The 20,306-nt window shown below is 40.5% G+C and overlaps 1 protein-coding gene across 1 annotated transcript in view; it reads left to right on the plus strand.

Annotated features, from left to right (window-relative positions):
- PYD2 (pyrimidine 2) overlaps positions 1 to 20,306 on the plus strand; it is a 78,663-nt gene that overhangs the window by 32,176 nt on the left and 26,181 nt on the right. The window contains exons 7-8 of the mRNA XM_077394221.1: positions 17,101 to 17,188; positions 17,269 to 17,347. Of these exons, the coding sequence (XP_077250336.1) occupies positions 17,101 to 17,188; positions 17,269 to 17,347 (167 nt within the window). The remainder of the gene's footprint in view (positions 1 to 17,100; positions 17,189 to 17,268; positions 17,348 to 20,306) is intronic.

Below are 20,306 nucleotides of genomic sequence, written 5' to 3' on the forward strand. Positions count from 1 at the left end.
AATAGATCATCCTACATCACATATGCACGGAAAAAAGGTTTGAAAAATGATGCAGCTCGATTGCATTGAATGCCTGAACAGTGTCTGATATGAGAGAAATCATGAAACAAAGAAACAATCTGTAACGACCCGGCTTCCATTGCCTGAGGTCGCTACCAAAACCACTGAAACTTTTTTTTTTTTTTTTTTAAAGTACAGATAACGCATAGCGGAAGCGATTAATTAAAACTAAATAAATTCAAACCTTCTCATCATTATTATTCTCGTGAACAACTCACAATAAAAAGAAAATGTCTTCAAATTTGACACCCAATAACATAATTAAACCCAAAGTCTGAATAACCAAAATAATAAATCCTAAATCCAATTAAACCAAAACCACGGAAGTGACCATGATGTCAATCCGCACTCTATGACTCTAGCACCCCAAATGCCCGCATTGGTCTCATCAAATGTCTTCATTAGCAAAAGCTCCCTCCTCTTCACCTACCATTCCTGTAGGATATGAGGGGTTAGAAGCAAGTAAAGGAAACTCTCAGAATAATGAATTTAAGCGACATGTATTTCACCATAATATTTTCTATAACAATGGAACAAAATAAAACATGAATTACAGCAGTCTTATTATCAATTTATAGCTAAAATAATAAATTGTAAAATGCAATGCATGAGTGAAACCTTAAATGAACTCTCCTTTTTCCCCAATGATCATGCGGCAGTTCCCATTGATTTTCTCCTCATGTACTGCGGTGGCTTTCTAGCCTGACCGGTGATCATTGACCATCAAGGACCCTCCGTTCCCTAATGGAACGTGATCCACTTTAGGATTTCGATCGGTTCACCACAAGGGTTCCTCCCAATGCATCGCCCACCAGCTGTCGTACGCCCTTGGACTGGTTGGCTTTTGGCTTTCCGCCCAAGGTTGGATCTAAGGGTTCTCCTTAGTCCTCCCTCCCATTACTCCCAATCCTAAGTATGTTTACAATTATTTTCCAATAAAACATTTTCTTTTACAATCCATATCTAAATTTTCCAATCATTATCCAATTCCAAGCATTAATTAATTGAAATCGGAAAACATGCAGAACAGTCAACTCTTATTACACATGCTAAATTATTCATTTCATTAATATGGAAAATAGAATAATGAAACCATATCAACATTAAAAACATTATAAAGCGAGTAACCAGAACTTGCCTTGACGTCAGGACTTGGAAAATTCGAAGCCGCTTCTAACCAGAATCAGATAAGCACAAATCCTGGGATCATGGAACCGCACACACAACTAAGCTTTTCATTAAAATTGCTAAATCTCATCCTAAGTTAGGGTACACTTCCTAATTATACCTAGTTCTCTTTACTCCAATATTCTTGATTTATTTGAATAAGTGATTACTTATATGCACGTTATATATAGATACTGTGCTGACTCGTAACACATAAGCACTTGATGTACATAAGGTATTAAAATTTCAGTTGAAAGCGTAGATATATATAAAAAAAAAGAAAATTATCAATAACATTTCGTTTGACATACTAATGTCGATTTCCAAAAATTTTACAGATTTATTTGACATTGGCAAGGTACAATTCTTGAAAGTAAAATCTTTGGCTCTTATCTAATATGTGTGCTCAAAAGTTTTTCTTAATTTTTTTTGAACATTAATTCATTTGCCATTTATCTGTATATAGTCTTGTTCCGAAAGAGAAAAATTATAACTCAAGGAGATGACGTAATTTACATAAGATATGGGCTTTGCAAGAAGGCTTTAGAAATCCCATTATTTCATTTTAGTTACATAAGCTTAGTCAAAGAAAATAAATGATGAGTTCACTGAGCACTTACTTGTAGTCAATGAATCAAAATGAACTTCTCTTCTCCTTGTTCTTTTAATGGCCGAACACCTCTCTCTCTCTTTCTCTTTTTCAAAGTTTTGATGGAAATAGCAAAGGATGAAATACACGATCCTAATAGGGAGAGAAAGAGAGGAAGGCTTCCAAATTTATAAATTTGATTTCTCCCCAAGAAATCCCTATTTATAAAGTTTTCTATTTTTATGTACCATCCTTCCAATTTATCCCCCAAGAACATTAAAAGGCTACCAAAAGGAGAATCCTTGATTGCAAGATTGAAGGTGGCCCACACAATATTTTAAAGGAGTATGGAAAGGCATAGTACACACGTCCCACTTCTTTCTCTTTTTATAAAATAAATTTAAAGTAACATTCCCAAAAACCCCACCTTATAAAGCAGTGGCTTTCTTATTTTGATAACACTGTGCGTTTTTTTTTCTTCTAAGGAAAACGTACAGAGGTTTTCAAAAAGGGAAAGCAGTCAATTCCCAATCATTTATTATGCATGGCTATAGACATATACCATATGTATATAAAGCAAGGCCCATAGGTGGCGCCCCAACTAGGGGAGTATTAAATGTAATTTTCACCCAAATGGAAATAGCGTTAGAAATTTTGGGAAGGATACCTACTGCTGAAAATATTTTTGATTTCTTGCTACATGGGAGCACGTCCCAAATTGTACGCCAAGAATGCCCTTCACACAATTGTCTAGTGTGATAATCTTGCTTGGGGCAATCTTGCCACACCCACTTTAATTAAAACTTGGAGTGGAAATATCAATTTTTTTGTTTTACAATACATAATAAGAGGGTGGTTTAGAAAGGCTATGGTTTTCACGTTAAATTGTAGGGTCCCACTAAAATTGAAAATTAAAGGCCTCCATTGACTTTTTATAAAGTGCCAAAATATCCCTTGAAACCCTTTTTATGACACATATTAATTTGGTTAATACACTCTGAATCTTAACTTTTTAGGGTGAAATTATCTTAAATAACAACCCAAAATTTCTAGTTGTTACACAATCACAATCAATGACAAGCATACAAGGGAGCTAGTGGGCTAATCAACATGCAAACATTGGGGAATCCACTGTCAAAATTTAAAATTTAAGGATGCAGTCCTCACAATCAATCTAATATCAATCACCTGACCGAAGTAAAAAAGAGGCACGATGGATCTAGAGTGAGGAGATTAAAGCTGAATATTTGGGGAATGGGATGTTTTGATGAGGATGCAGATCTGGACAGATTGGTGAATATGGAAATCAGGAATGGTACAACCGTTGGATCACCGTGATCTTTGGATATATCTTGAGAATGTGACTTTTGAGAAGTGGATAGGGTAGAGAAGAAGGAGAAGAGTGAGGGAGAAGTTGGTGAGTCTCCATTAAGGAGCTCTCCTATGAACAAGGTGTTAAATCTTGGTTTCGGTTTTGGTTTTGGTACGAAATTTCGGACGAAATCTTGTAAAAATTTCACCGAAATTTCGGGTGAAATTTTGTACTTCACCGAAACGTTTCACCGAAATTTCCGAAACGTTTCGACGAAGTTTGGTACTTTTCCGACTCACTGTGAATTTTGTTTCGTTTTCCACCGAAACCGAAATATTTCGGCGAATTTAAAATCATGCCTATGAATATGATGTATATATAGGCCCGAAGTAGGGCAACATGGTACAAAGACTACAAGACCCCTCAAACTACGTGTAATGACCACAATACCCTTCAACACACTTCAACACTCCCCCTCAAGCTGGAGTGTATATACTATAGAACTCCACACTCCAACTTGTTACAAAGAAAAACTACAATAAACAACTATAATTCGCATAGAACCAAATAACAATTGTAACGACCCGGATTTGGGGCAAAATTTTTTAAACAAGATTTTTTTTTTCAAAATCCGAATTGCTACCCCAAAAAGGGAAACAACAACCAAAAAATTACATTCCATTAACAGAATGTATATTACATGATTTATCTCAACCTCAAAAGAAATCCTATGAGTGCTCTCTCCCGTCCTAAGTCCCACCTAGACTTGTTCATCAGCAAAGGCTCCTGAATTTTCCTCACCTACAAAGTCTGGAAAATAATTGAAGTCAAACAGCAAGCTCATATGGCTGGCTTGGATAATACAAGTGACAGGAATGAAAATCTGCATTATAAAGATGTTTCCCTTGGCATTCACATGTGATAAAGAAAGCAATAAGAATTATAAGATTTATTGCTAAGGATAAAGAATATCAATGACCATGTGAGAATGTCAAGGGAATATACTAAAGATAGCAAATCATGGAATTATTTAGAGAGCCTCAATCATATAGAGAACGGTAAACTACGAGAAGTATCATGTCATCTCGACGAGGTATATGGGTCATATTTATCTCCTCATAAGTATATACACGATGGAAATCATCACAAACCCGTCGGTAAGTGGCCACACGTAGTTCTATGACCTTCTCGCACTTTTAGTACGAGGCGTAATATTAATAATAAACAAAAACACCGTGTATATAGATTATGGCCTAAAAATAAAAAGTCCTACCACAGGAAATTCTACGGGGATAATCAGTTAATTCAATGACATAGGTGCAAAAAGAATGCGAACAATCATAGGAAACAGAAGTATAATTACAGAAATCATAATTGTAACTAATATTATAAAAGTCAGTCATCACTTGCCTTGATATTGAAGTCTAGGTGATCGTACGGAGTCCTGATACACTGATATGAAGATGAGGATCTCGAATACGACAAACAAATCAATGCAAAACCGTAGCTTTTCTTCTTCCTTTCTCCTCTCTTCTCCTCTCTTTCTTTTCCTTTTCCTTAAATTTTTAGGTGATTAAAATTAACCCTAGATGGGTTTATTTATAAACTTAGCCTAGAGTTTTATTTAAAGAAGGATTCCAATTATTAGATTCTTAATTATAATCTAATACTAACTTAAGAGGGATGAAAATATCAATATTGGGTTTCCTAGTTTATTCTAATATATTATTAGTATTTAGGTTACTTTTACATCTATCTTTTTTAAAATAAAACAACTTAAAAGTTGCCTAATAAGACAAAACTCGTAACTATGCCTAAGCCTAATAGAAAATGGGTCATAACTTGCTCAAATCACGTCCGAATCGCTAAATCTTGGGTCCGTTGGATAGGTATTCGAAATACCTATCTATCGGGACAAAAATCATGTCGAACGGACAAGATTTGATGGCCCAAAAATATGTTATAATAAAAGTGACGAAAATACAATATGACCGTTGATTTTTTTAGATCGTTTAATCTAATGCGGGATAGGAAATACACAAGAATCTTACAGATTGGGGATCGATCCAATATCTAATGTACATATCCTAAGGTCCGAAAACTCAAAATCGAAGATCTAGCTGTTAATCTTTGATCGAAAGATCTACGGTCTAGATTTAATTAGGATTTGAATCTTTATAGGCCCTTGTTGGGAGCGGGTCTTTACATTCTACCCTCCTTAAAGGAATTTCGTCCCCGAAATTTGACTCTCTAAATTCCCTTAAGTTAAAAGGTTTTTTGTATTAAAATTACAAGACTAAGGTGATATGCCTCCTCCCCCATGTAGGGCCCAACGTCTTTGTTGGCACATAGAACGGTATGACATTCTGAATTTATGTGAGAAGACTAATATTGCCCTTGGAGCTAACAACTACCTTTCTTGGCTTCTGCCAACATAACTCGCTCACATGTCGAACCAGGCATTCCTTGTGCACGCGAGTTCGTTAGGTGGTTCTTACAACACAATTGACTCATGTGCCTGCAGTACACACGAATTTATTGCGTCGCTTCCTATATGCTCCTTGCCTCGTTTTACCTATCTCACATATGTGCTAGATACTAGCCCTAGGGAGCTACAACATAAGCTTTGATACCAACTGTAACTACCCGGATTTGGGGCAAATTTTTTTAGACATGATTTTTTTTTTTCAAAAGCTCAAAATCCGAATCGCTACCCCAAAAAGGGAAACAACCAAAAAATTATATTCCGTTAACAAAATGTCTATTACATGATTTATCTCAACCTCAAAAGAAATCCTAGGAGTGCTCTCTCCCTTCCTAAGTGCCACCTAGACGTGTTCATCGGCAAAGGCTCCTAAATTTTCCTCACCTACAAAGTCTGAAAAATAATTTAAGTCAAACATGAAGCTCATGTGGCTGGCTTGGATAATACAAGTGACAGGAATGAAAATCTTTGTTATAAAGATGTTTCTCTTTTCATTCACATGTGATAAGGAAAGGCAATAAGAATTATAAGATTTATTACTAAGGGTAAAGAATATCAATGACCATGTGAGAATGTCAAGGGAATATACTAAAGATAGCAAATCATGTAATTATATAAAAGAGCCTCAATCATACAGAGTACATATAGAGACAGGTAAACTACGAGAAGTATGATGTCATCTTGACGAGGTATATGGGTCATATCTATCTCCTCATAAGTATATACACGATAGAAATCATCACAAACCCGTCGGTAAGTGGCCACACGTAGTTCTATGACCTTCTCGCACTTTTAGTACGAGACGTAATATTAATAATAAACGAAAGCACCGTGTATATAGATTATGGCCTAAAAATAAGAAGCCCTACCACAGGAAATTCTACGGGGATAATCAGTTAATTCAATGATATAGGTGCAAAAATAATGCGAACAATCATAGGAAACAGAAGTATAATTACAGAAATCATAATTGTAACTAATATTATAAAAGTCAGTCATCACTTGCCTTGATATTGAAGTCTAGGTGATCGCACGGAGTCCTGATACACTGATATGGAGATCAGGATCTCGAAGACGAGAAACAAATCGATGCAAAACTGTAGCTTTTCTTCTTCCTTTCTCCTCTCTTCTCCTCTCTTTCTTTTCCTTTTCGTTAAATTTTTAGGTGATTAAAATTAACCTTAGATGGGTTTATTTATAAACTTAGCCTAGAGTTTTATTTAAAGAAGGATTCCAATTATTAGATTCCTAATTATAATCTAATACTAACTTAAGAGGGATGGAAATATCAATATTGGGTTTCCTAGCTTATTCTAATATATTATTAGTATTTAGGTTACTTTTACATCTATTTTTTTTTAAAATAAAACAACTTAAAAGTTGCCTAATAAGACAAAACTCGTAACTATGCCTAAGCCTAATAGAAAAAAGTTCTTAACTTGCTCAAATCACGTTTGAATCGCTAAATCTTGGGTCCGTTGGATAGGTATTCCAAATACTTATCTATCGGGACCAAAATCATGTCGAACGGACAAGATTTGATGCTCCAAAAGTAGGTTATAATAAAAGTGACGAAAATACTATATGACCGTTGATTTTTTTAGATCGTTTAATCTAATGCGGGATAGGAAATACACAAGAATCTTACAGATTGGGGATCGATCCAATATCTAATGTACATATCCTACTGTTCGAAAACTCAAAATGGAAGATCTAGCTGTTAATCTTTGATTGAAAGATCTACGGTCTAGATTTAATTAGGATTTGAATCTTTATAGGCCCTTGTTGGGAGCGGGTCTTTACAACAATTATCCCGTACACACGGCCTGCCAGCTTGGTACACCACTCACCCTCAAGCTGGTGTGGTGAATTCATAGTGAAACAAATAACAAAAAAAGGCGATCGTCATAGTGAATAGAAAGGCATGATTAACGGCCACCAAAGATAACAGCTTCCCTCGAATCAGCACTACTGCCAAAGTGATCACCATAGAGCCCCCCCCCCCCCCCCCCTAATCAGAGCACGGCTAACAAATCTGCATACTAAGAAGGATCGAATAAAGGCACATCAGTAGGTAAACAATAACGAACCTTGAACAAAAAAAAAAAAAAAAAACCAAAGGTGCACACACGAACAATAGCGAAGCACCATAGTAGACATCAGCGGAACCACACATCACCAGTAGAAGAAGAACGAGAACCACCAGAATGGTGATCGGATGAAACGACCAACCAACGACGGTTGAATGCAACACAAACGACCGGGCATAGAGCCACAACAACAGCAAGGTCAAAAGCAACGCTAACGACCAAGCATATAGCCACAGTAACAACAAGGCCGAATTCAACGCAAATGACCGGGCATATAGCCACAACAACAATAAGGCTGAATGCAACGCAAATGATCGGGCATTTAGCCACAACAACAACAAGGCTGAATGCAACGCAAACGATCGGGCATATAGCCACAACAACAAGGTGGATTGCAACGCAAACCACAACAACCACCATGAATGTGTAAAACTACGCAAAGGAACTGCACACATGTGTAGAAGCACCAACAAGGTAGATTGCAATGCAAACGCAAACCACAACAACAACAACAACAACAACAAAGGCGTAAAACTACGCCAAGCAACTACACTACCCATGTAGTAGGGGTACAACAACAACAAAGGCGTAAAACTACGCCAAGCAACTACACTACCCATGTAGTAGGGGTGCAACTAGGGTGGGCTCAACCTGAACCCGTCGGGTTCAACCCGAAAAAAAGTCGAGTTCGGGTTGGCCTCAACCCGACCCGAGTTGCACTCCTTACATGTAGAAGCATCAACAAACACAACTCGCAAAGCGAGTCCACCAACAACACCAAGCATGGAAGGAACAAACCAACAACGCAAAGAACCAACCAACAACTATAATAACGTCAAGCGTGGAAGGAACAAACCAACATCGCAAAGAACCAACCAATGACCAACCACAACAACAATGATCTCAACCACAATCACCCCAACCAACAAACCAACCACAGCCACAACCAACCCAACCAATGATGATCACAAACCAACAACCAACCAAGCAACAAACCACCAATAAAAAAGGGGAGCACCTACATCAACCCGGAGCCAACAATGACACAACACTCTATCCATGGAACTTCATGAGGCCTAAGGCCTTCGACTTGCAGTGGAAAGAATACTCTCAAGGCACCACACCTCTCTCATACATTTCATCAAACACTTGGTGTGCACCTTTGATATCAAGGCACACGACATAGAACACAACGAATATAAAGGAGAGGAGAAAGATTAGGATGGAGTGGAAGGTCGGAGAGATTCAAAAACGAAAGAAAGGGAGGATTTAAACTATAAAGAAAGGAATGATGGGAAACTAGAAGGATCCTAACAAGAGTAGGAATTTAGTAGAGAAAGAGATTTAGGAATTTTGAACAACAAAGGAACAAGAAAGACTGTGATGATGGAGAACAGAAGGAAATGAATATACAAGAGGGGATCTTTTGTGTTTTTTTTTTTTTTGGTTTTGGGTGGATGGATTTACCAATGGTATTTACCAAAGAGGTTTCGTTACGACGTGGGTGAGGGGGAGAGGAACGTTGGATTGGAAAAGAAGGGTGGGGTATGTGTGTGTGTGTGTGTGTGTGTGTGAGAGAGAGAGAGAGAGAGAGAGAGAGAGAGAGGTTTGGGGAGTTACAGAAATGCCAAAAAAAAGTAGGGTTTGAGAGAATAGGGGGAGAGAAATGGGAGAGAGGGACTCTTCTTCCTTCCTTCCTTGTTTTTTGGTTTAGGGTTAGGATCAGAGACCCTAGAGCTCTGATACCATGTTGAGAAGTGGATAAGGTAGAGAAGAAGAAAGAGAAAAGTGAGGGATAAGATGGTGAGTCTCCACTGATGAGCTCTCCCATGAATATGATGTGTATATCGGCCCAAAGTAGGGCAACATGGTACAAAGACTACAATACCCCTCAAACTACACGTAATGACCACAATACCCTTCAACACTCTTCAACAGTGACTAAGATTGATCTATCCAAATTTGGTATCGTTAGGGACGTCGGATATTTGATCTGAGTTCAATTACAAGTTTTGTAGTTTCTTGAAAACATACAACAAAGATCTAATCTCGGATCAAGATCCACCCATCCAATTGAACTGAATTTCGGATATATAATGATAGTTGGTAAAATGAACTTTCATAAAGCATATAACTAAGGGAGAGAGAACTAGACTCTTATTGAACACTTGGTGGGTTGAGAGGGAGGAGTGGGGGGGGGGGGTGATGAAGGAACTCCAGAAAGGATCGGAGCTAGCTCTGATACCGAATTGATGCAAACTTAGAGGCTATGATACTAATTTGATGTGAATCCTAGGCATGGTTTTAAATTTAGGCCGAAATCTGAAAATTTCAGATTTCGGTTTGAATTTCAGCCGAAATTTGGTCATTTTGGCCGAAATTTTAAAAATTTAGCCCAAAATGACCGAAATTCAAAAATAAATTTCAATTTCGGTCGGTCCGAAATCAAAACCGAAACCGAAATTTAAAACCATGATCCTAGGCCCTGATAGCAATTGGTATCAGGCCCTAGGATTCACATCAAATTGATATCATAGCCTAAGTATGGGTTTCAGGGCCTAGGATTCATCAGAGCCTAAGTTCACATCAATAATAAACTAGAGAGGGTGCATCAGACACGGGTGGAAAGAAAAACACGAAATGAGGTATACATCTAAACCGCATGCAATTGCCTCGTTGGGGTTTTTAATAAGAGGCCTGAAAACTTGATTAGCATTTGGTTGCTTTGGGTTGGTTTTATATAAACCCACATTTTTCTTTGGTAGGCTTGCAGTTGAGATGTTTAAGCCGATAGCTAGCCTTTTCTCATGCAAATATTGATGGTTCTCAAACCACCAACATTTTACCTTCTGAAAATTGAAAACAACAGAAGAAATGTTGTTCACAGGTTAGTCTTATCACCAAATTAGTGTAGATTTGGTATGGATATTATTTTTAAAGAGCAAACCATATGACACTGCATGCATGACCAAAAAGGTATATTTCCTTGAAAATATTGTTGTTCTAACACATGCATTAACACAAAAAATTGTGTACTGACATTTATATTAATAATTTTTAATATTATAATACATTTGTTCAGATATGCCTTTATATTGGGTTTTCTAGTGATCCTTTAATTCTTGTATGTGTGGGTCCAACATTAACATTTGTCACTATGCCGCCGAAATTGTGGTCTGAATCTTCTACTTAAGGTGCTGCTCCCCCTCTTGAATCCTATGCCCACTTCTGAACCTCCTCTCACTCCAGCACTTGACATCTTCTTTAAACCAAATTTTTGGTACGTGTAGTTTTTTGTTTCTTTTCTTTCCTGGAACCTGGACATTGTTGAATATACAAATGTTCTTAACTTATGATTTTTCATTTGATTATTCAATATTTTTTTCATATGAACACCTCCTAGGTGCTCCCACTTATTAAACTTTTGTTCCTGTTAGACGAAAGTTTAGGCAGAGAAAATAGAAGAGTTAGGGTTATCTCCCCCTGACTCATATCTTTATACTAAAACATAAAGGAATGTATAAAGTCCTAAATGCCCTTAGGCAAGTTACATATTCCAACACTCCCCCTCAAGCTGGAATGTAGATATCATACATTCCTAGGTTGTTACATATATCATTCAATTTTGACTTATTTAAAGACTTTGTAAACATATCAGCTAATTGGTCCCCTGACCGAGTAAACACAGTGCAAATCTCTCTTTTCTGGATTCTTTGACGGATAAAATGACAGTCCACTTCAATATGCTTGGTGCGCTCATGGAAGACTGGATTGTTGGCAATGTATATTGCAGCTTTGTTGTCGCAATAAAGCTGTGAAGGAGAAGATGAAATGAAGCCAATTTCAGAAAGAAGTGAACGTAGCCAAATAAGTTCCGTGCTTGTCTGTGCCATTGCCCTGTATTCACCCTCTGCACTGGACTTAGCTATAACATCCTGCTTCTTACTCTTCCATGAAACAAGATTGCCACCTACAAATGTACAATACCCAGTGGTGGATCTTCTATCTGCTGGGGATCCAGCCCAATCTGAATCAGAGAAGCCTTCAACTTTCATATGGCCATGTCTTTTGAACATTAATCCCTTCCCTGGAGCCCCTTTCAAATACTTAAGAATCTGTGTCACCGCAGCCCAGTGAGAAGTACGTGGAGAGCTCATATACTGACTGACAACTCCAACAGCATATGAAATATCTGGCCGAGTAACCGTGAGATATATAAGTTTACCGACAAGCCTGCGATACCTGCTAGGATCCTCCAACAACTCTCCTTCTTCTGGAACAAGTTTCACATTAGGAACCATGGGTGCAGAAGCTGGTTTAACTCCAAGATTGCTTGTTTCTTTTAGCAAGTCGAAGACATACTTTCTCTGTGATAGGAACAAGCCTCTAGAGGAACGAGCAACCTCTATCCCCAAGAAATACCTGAGCTGACCCAAATCCTTAGTAGAGAATTCCTTTTGCAAGAAGGTTTTCAAACGTTGTATACCTTATGAATTGCTCCCTGTGATGGTTATGTCATCCACATAAACTATCAACAAAATACACCCAGCTGAAGAGTGATAACTGAAGACTGAGTGATCCACTGCGCATTGTTTCATGCCAAAGCGCATGACTGCCTCACTGAATCTCCCAAACCACGCACGCGGAGATTGTTTGAGGCCATATAGTGACTTGCGTAGGCGACACACGGAGGAGGAAGTCTCCCCCTGAGCAACAAACCCTGGTGGTTGCTCCATATACACCTCCTCAGTTAGGTTGCCATGGAGGAAGGCATTCTTCACATCCAGCTGATGAAGGGGCCAGCTATGATTAACAGCAAGAGACAGGAGCACACGGACAGAGGGAATTTTCGCAACGGGACTGAATGTCTCAGTGTAGTCAACACCAAAAGTCTGAGTGTATCCTTTCGCGACTAACCGTGCTTTTAAGCGCTCGACAGTACCATCAGGGAGGTATTTGATGGAGAAAACCCACCGACAACCAACAGGACGGGCACCAGCGGGTAGGGAAACCAGATCCCATGTATCATTACTATGAAGAGCGCCCATTTCTAGGTTCATAGCATCACGCCAGCCAGGATGGTCAAGAGCCTCAGCCACTGACTGTGGTAAAGAGATAGAAGACAAGGAGGAAACAAAGCTCTGGAAGGTACTGGTGAGCTTATCATAAGAAACAAAATTCGAAATAGGATGTGCAGTGGAACGGGATCTCGTACGAGATGCAATAGGAGAAGCAGAAACAACAGAGGAAGGCGGAAGAGAAGATAACTGAGAGCGAGAGAGAGGGATCATCGGCTCAGAAGATGATTGTGCGAGAGGAGGTAGAAGAGACCTATCTGTAACTTGGCGCCGCTGATACTGTTGTGTAATTTTAGGTGGAGCTGGCTTCTCCAACGTGGCAGAAGAAGTAGAAGCTGCAGAAGCTGGCCGCACGGAAATAGGAGATGACGGAAGAGAAGCAGGTAGATCTGGTAAGGGAAGCGAGACCTCGGACTCGAGAGAAGGGGTGAAAGATGCCGCGCCATGTTGGAAGAATGCCTCAGACTCAAAGAACGTAACATCGGTTGAGACAAACCAGCGACGCAGACGAGGGCTATAGCAACGATAGCCTTTCTGCGTACGGGAATACCCCAGAAAGACACAACGCTCAGACCGGGGATCGAGTTTGTCACGGCCAGGTCCAAGGTGATGAACAAAACAAACGCATCCAAATACACGAGGTGTCAGAGGAAACTGTTCCTTACTAGGAGATAAAATCTCGAAAGAAGAGGCACCCTCTAAGACAGAGGAAGGAAGGCGATTTGCTAAGAAACACGCCGTGAGAAGGGCATCACTCCAGTATGCCTTAGGAACACTCATCTGAAAAAGAAGAGTGCGACCTACTTCAAGCAAATAACGAAGTTTCCTCTCAGCAACACCATTCTGTTGAGAGGTGTACGCACATGACGACTGATGTAAAATCCCATGTTGGGAGAGATAGGATTGAAAGCCATTAGTATCAGAAAAATATTCTCTAGCATTGTCAGTACGAAGACATTTAATATTGCAATTATATTGATTCTTAATTTCAGAATGAAATGTGCGAAAAGCAAAGAACACGTCGGATCGACTCTTAAGTAAATATAACCAGGTCATGCGTGAGAAGTCATCAATAAACACAATAAAATACCGAAAGCCAGTACTAGACGCGACCCTAGAGGGTCCCCATACATCAGGATGGACTAATTCAAATGGACTAGATACTCGACTAATGATCCGGGACGGAAACGACACACGACGGTGCTTCCCGAGTTCACAGGACTCGCACTGAAAACTAGAAAAAGGTCCGGGAACCAGAGAAGTCTGCTGCAGCCGCTGAAGTGAAGGATGCCCCAGGCGACAATGCCACTGAAATGTATCCAAAGAGCTATGTAAGACAGTAGGCGGCCGGCAGTCAAGACGATAGAGTCCATCTACCTCACGACCCGTTCCAATCGTCTTCCCAGTCGAGAGATCCTGTAACAAACAGTAAGATGGGAAAAATGAGACAGAACAATGAAGAGAGTTAGTAATTTGGCTAACTGAAAGTAAACTAAATGGTGATTTTGGGACACATAAAACAGAAGATAAGGTAAGAGCAGGATGAGGGGAGATATGACCAACACCAGTGATAGGTGTAGTGGACCCATCAGCAAGGGTGATAGACTGAGAAGGAGATGAGAAAGATCGAAAAGAATGAAGCTGAGAAGAATTACCAGTCAGGTGATTGGATGCCCCAGAGTCAATGATCCATGACCCTGAGCTAGATAGAAGGGTAGTGGGTGAACTACCTGGCTGGGCGAAACCTGCAGAGGGAGGACGAGAACTGAGCCGCAGACGCTGGAACTCCTCATAATCGGCACGGGATAATGTATAGGTGGAATCAGCTGGTGCAGGAACAGAAGCAGAGGGAGCGCAATCTGAAATCGAAGCAGTAGTAGCACCCATGTGAGCCGAGCGTGCCTGACGAAGCTCGGGATGCAGGGTATAGCAATGGTCAATATAATGTCCCTCGCGCTGACAGTGAGTGCAAAAAGAACGGCCACGGCCACCACCAGAACGACCACCACCACGGCCGGTACGACCACGGCCACGACCAGAGGAGGCTCCACCACGAGGCGGGCGAGTAATGCCATTATAGGTCGCGAGAGCAGAACCATCAATAGGAACAGATATCACTGGATCACCAGGAGAGCACTGCTGGACCCTGGAGTAAACCTCAGTAAGGGAAGGAATAGCGCCAGAACCGATAATTTGCTGACGAAGATGCATGTACTCTGGACCCAAACTCTCAAGGTACTGCACAACACGGATCTGATCCCTCTGACGAGCAGCCTCTGTGAGATCCGTGGTAAACGGCATGTAAACATCAAGCTGCTGACTGAGGCCAACGAATTGGCTGTAATGGGTGGCAAGAGGAAGATCACCACGGCGGAAACGCATCCACTCAGAATAGGTAGAGCAGATCCGACTAATGTTTGCCACGCCAGAGTAAAGAAGAGTAACCTGATTCCATATCCGTTTCGCAGTAGGCAAAAGCATCAAGGGCCCAGAGACGTGAGGGGCCATACTCTGCCACAGAAGGGTGCAAGCAAGAGCATCCTCCTGTTCCCATCGATCAAAGGTGGGATCCGTCGTAGGAGGAGGATCACGACGAATGACGTGGGCTTTCCCACGGGCAATAAGATACTTCTCGACGGCTGCTTTCCAAGTAACGTAGTTTGCCCCATCCAACTTAACAGTAGTGATATGTGGGAATGATCCATCCACAGAGAGAGATGAGGACGAAGAAGACGCCAAAGAGGGTGTCGGACGAACACCAGGAGCCACTCCTGTGGAAGGATTGTCAAGCACCTCCTCCATAACAACAAGCAAGAAAGAAACAGACAATCCAAACCAAGACGAATAACAGGAGATAACAGAATAGGTGGGCAAACTAGGATAGGCCAAGAAAGCTAGACGCAGCTCCAAGAATGACGGGCATCGACGAAGCCTGACAAGAGGGAAGCCATGAGACACAGAGGGGAGCTGCAAAGACAAACAAGAATCAAAGTAGGGTAAGAGATGAAGATCTAACACATAATAACAGGGAGAAAATAGTGGTAGGGTTTACCAAGGGAGGAAAGGAAGAGACGGAAAAAAAAAAAATGTTGTGGGTTGAAAAAGTTGGGGTTTGAGGCTTACCTGCGAATTGGGTGCTGGAAAAAAAAAATGATGATGCAAGGCGAAACACAGCCGTGGAAACTTGTTTCCAGGAAAGTGATTTTGTGGGGGGGGGGGGGGGGGGGGTCGGGTGCAAATCCTCGGTCCTGGAAAAAGTTTGGAGGGAAAATATTTTCCTGGAAAAGGGGTGCAAATCCTCGGTCTTGGAAAATAATTTCCGCCGTAGGTACAAAATCGGGGGGGGGGGGCGTTGCGCGGGGGTACAGAACCAGGACCTTTGCGCAGGGGAGGGTTGGGTTGGGGGGAGAGAAACGGGGCGAGAGGGAGGGCTGGGTTGGGGGGGGAGAAACGGGGAGGGAGGGCTGTGCTGGGGGCGGGGCCTTTGCGCATGGGAGGGAGGGAGGGCTTCGGCTCGGAGAGAACGGCTCCTCCTCAGGAGTAAAAAGATGTCGTGCCGGTCTGCCTCCGATTAAACTTGGCCCGGAGTTGGGTTTCGCGGCGGGGAGGGTGGCGGAGAAGATGGAGGCTACTGGAGAACCCTAGGGATCAGAAAACCCTAAGGCTCTGATACCATGTGAGACGAAAGTTTAGGCAGAGAAAATAGAAGAGTTAGGGTTATCTCCCCCTGACTCATATCTTTATACTAAAACATAAAGGAATGTACAAAGTCCTAAATGCCCTTAGGCAAGTTACATATTCCAACAGTTCCTATGCCCACTTCTTAACCACCTCTCACTCCAACACTTTTCATCTTCTTGTTTTACTGTTCCAGCTAATTATTCACACAAATAAGATTCAAATAGCACCACACTAAATTAGGTCTACCAAATATCAGTGACTATACTTTGAAGGTTGTGAACTTTATGAGCATTAAGACTTTTCTGCTAAGATTGTATGGTGTTAATCTGATTTTCATCCTTTTCTATTGGTTGTTAAATTGATGATTCTGACACTGTATGGGTAAGTATTTTTCATATTAAAATTTCAATTTTATTAGGATATATGCCTACTTGTGGAAATACAAGGGTTTTAGCCTCTACCTCAATGGTAAAGGCTTTGCCTTTTGACCTTGAGGTCGGAGGTTCGATCCCAGCTTAGCTATCAAAAAACAGATGTATCTCTACGTATTATTCCAGAATAGTTCTTTGAAATAGTAGACCTGGTCATCTAGTAATGTGTCATGCTGATCTTGCTCTTTGTTCTATTGAAAACTGCAGGACAGAGGGTTATTGGAGAAACCGTGGTTTCTGCATTGATCCTTGATGATTCTTGGATTTGGCACCCTGATTTCACCACTGCAGCCAAGCAAGACCCCATATGCCTTCCAGTTCTGTTTTTTCCTCTTAAAGTCATGCCAAGCATCTTATTAACATTTCTTGTTTTAGGTATGTAATGAGTCCTCCGATAAGGAAACTGGGACATGATAAAGCCCTTCAAGCTGCACTTTCAACTGGAATTTTACAGGTTCCTTTCTCTTCTTAAGACTAGATAATTTTTTTATATTAAGCACAGACTGATATACTCAATGTCTAGGGCATACTGGACTACTGGAGAACTTGATCAAAACATGAATATGGAATGTATAATGCTTCCAGACAGTAACTTATTTCCAGGTTTCTAACACAATCTAGAATGGTAATTTCTAGAAAGGAGGATGGGATAGTATCTTCATTTTTCTTACATTCTACCCATGATATTCAGTTATCTCAAAAGAGCCATCCTATCATGCCCCATATTTCTAGAATAGAAAATTCATCCATTTCATACTAAAAAGGGGGAAAGTTATAATAATCTAAAATAACTGAATCTGATACAAGTACTTGAGGAAAAATACATTTCTAATCAATAATGGAAAGCAAAAGAAATAGTCAAGCTAAACAATCCAAGAAACTAGAAGACTTAATATAGCCCAAAGTCTCAATATAACCCAAAGTAAAGAGAATGATTAAATAACTTAAGAAAAAAAGAGAAGCTAATTATAGCAACTAGCAAGCAATGTAGAGATGTAGATAAGATACTTCTCACCAGTAACCTAGTTATTGGACAACTACAACTTCTTGATTCAAATTTTTAAGTATCTGAGAAAGAATAAAAGGGGCTTATTGCTCAGAGAGAAGCCGAGATAGACAGATTGAGTTGTTAGTTACAAAATGTAGGTAGTCCTTTATGTGAGGATGAGCTGGGAGCCAGAGGAGGGAGGAGTATTATAGAATTATTGTCCAGGAAGAGATCAGGTGGAGGCAAATGGCTAGATCTAAATGGCTGAAGGAGGGGGCATGAACACTCATGAACACAACCTGTTTTCATTGTATTGCTAATGCTCAGAGGTCAAACTGAATTTTGAGCTTGATGATTGATTGGTTTCGATTTGATAGCCCTACCTCTATCTCAAATGAGATTGTTTGGCTTTGAGATTCTTTGTATGCTTCGAAGAGCAGTGGACCTCCCAAACGGAGGGAATTGTGCTCAACATGATCTTTGAAGAAGGGATAACTTGGAAAGACATTTCACATGGCGTTTTCCAGAATTGCTGGGAGGTGAGGGTAACTTGATGGATTTTTTTAAAGAATTCTTTTTGGGGGTGAGTTTGGTGAAGAGTAATTGGTATGCTTTGATTACTTTCAATCTAAAGAGAGATGAGGCAGACCGTATTTGAAAATATTGTCTCTAAGTCGCTAAGTGCCTTCATCCAGGCGAGGCAAATTCTTGAAGGTCGATTTCGTTGCCAACGAGTGGATTGGTCACTACCATCATAATGGTTGTGCTGGTATCCTTTACAAAATTGGTATGCAGAAGGCTTGTGGCAAAGTGGAGTAGGAGTGTTTGGACTGCATTATTGGTCTGATGGGTTTGGTCCTAGATGGTGAAGGTGGATTCCTCTTTGCATTTTCTCATATTAGTTTTGAGTCCTTGTCAATGGCTCCCCAAAAGGCTTATTTAAGAACTGTTAGGGGGTTGCGGCATGGGGACCCTTTGTCTCCGTTCTTGTTCATGACTCTGTTTGAAGTTCTTAGCTGCACATTTCAGGAGTGGCAGGAAGGAAAAAGTGAGGCATCATAAGGTTCTACAAAGCACCGAGGAGGCAAAGGATAATTTTCTCCGAGTCTATTGATGCATATGGATTGAGCCTCTAGCTCAGTGGTCAAGGCTTTGTTCTTTTGACCTAGAGGCCGGGGTTCAATCCCAGTTTACCTACCAAAAAAAAGTCTATTGCAATGTGGTTCAAGATGGAAAGAGAAGAGAGTGATCCCTTTTGCTAGTTTTTTTCGGGTGTAAACAAATGCCTATATTCCTAACACATATTTGGGGTGTTTGTTATGTTTGGGGAGATCGAACAAGAGCTTATTGTACCATGTCATTGAGTAGGTCAAAGGAGACTTGTGCCTTGTAAGAAGAGCATCTTATCGCTTGGGGGAAGAATTACACTCATTATGTCAATATTGGATAATCTTTCCTCTACTTTATGCAGATGTTCATATGCCCAATTAGTGTCATTGATAAGCTCGAGCGATTGCAAAAGAAGTTCCTGAAGAATGAAAAGGAAAAGAGTAGGAAGTACCATTTTTTCAATTGGGAGGTAGTTTGCAATCCTAAGGTGGGGGATGGTTTGGTGATGCATTGCCCGAGTGATGAACACATCTCTTAGTTGGAAAAGTGGATTTGGTTATTTGGTGAGCAGGATCATCTTTGTTGGGCAATGGTAGAAAAGTAGTATGAGCCAGATGGGGAGGATGGTCCCCAGGTGATTCATGTCGCTTTCAGGGGCTACGACATTGATAGATATCATGAGATGCATGGAGGCACTTCAGAATGCTTTTAGATTCTACATTGGTTCGGGGGATGGAATTCAATTTTGGCATGACTTATGGTATGGTGCTTTTCCATTGAAGGATGGTTAGGTGGTGTTGGCGGTTAGCTTTCACGGAGTGTTCTTCCACAAAGACGTGGATCAGATGGATGAGTTTATAAGTAGCTTGGAGGCTACGTATACTTGGTGGAGTCACATGGAACTTCAGATCTAGAAGGGGTGTCATGAAATGTTGTTTTCGGTGAGCTTATTTCTCCATAGGTTAGCTACCTCTTGTAGTGCCTCTACGGCCTCTAGGCGAGCGTGGCAGATTTAAGCTTCCCCTAGGTCCTCGTCTTTTGTCGGACGACCTACCTTGAAAAGATCTATGATCTGTGGACACGGACACAGAGTGTCGCGTACCGTCGGTAGGGAATGAAGTCTCGGACATGGCAAACCCCCAAAATTTTGAAACGGGGACACGACTAAACTAGGAAGTATATATAATCATGATTTGTGGATACGAATTCATGTATCGTGTTTCTACACTACGAGTTTTCTAACATGACAACATAAAAAAATCTAGAAATGGTTACACATACATACATATAAAATTACTGATTACTGTCATGATTT

The sequence above is a fragment of the Tasmannia lanceolata genome, unplaced genomic scaffold (assembly GCF_043159265.1).
Source record: "Tasmannia lanceolata isolate RefF3 unplaced genomic scaffold, GAP_Taslan_0.1 ptg000013l, whole genome shotgun sequence".
NCBI classification, from domain to species: domain Eukaryota; kingdom Viridiplantae; phylum Streptophyta; class Magnoliopsida; order Canellales; family Winteraceae; genus Tasmannia; species Tasmannia lanceolata.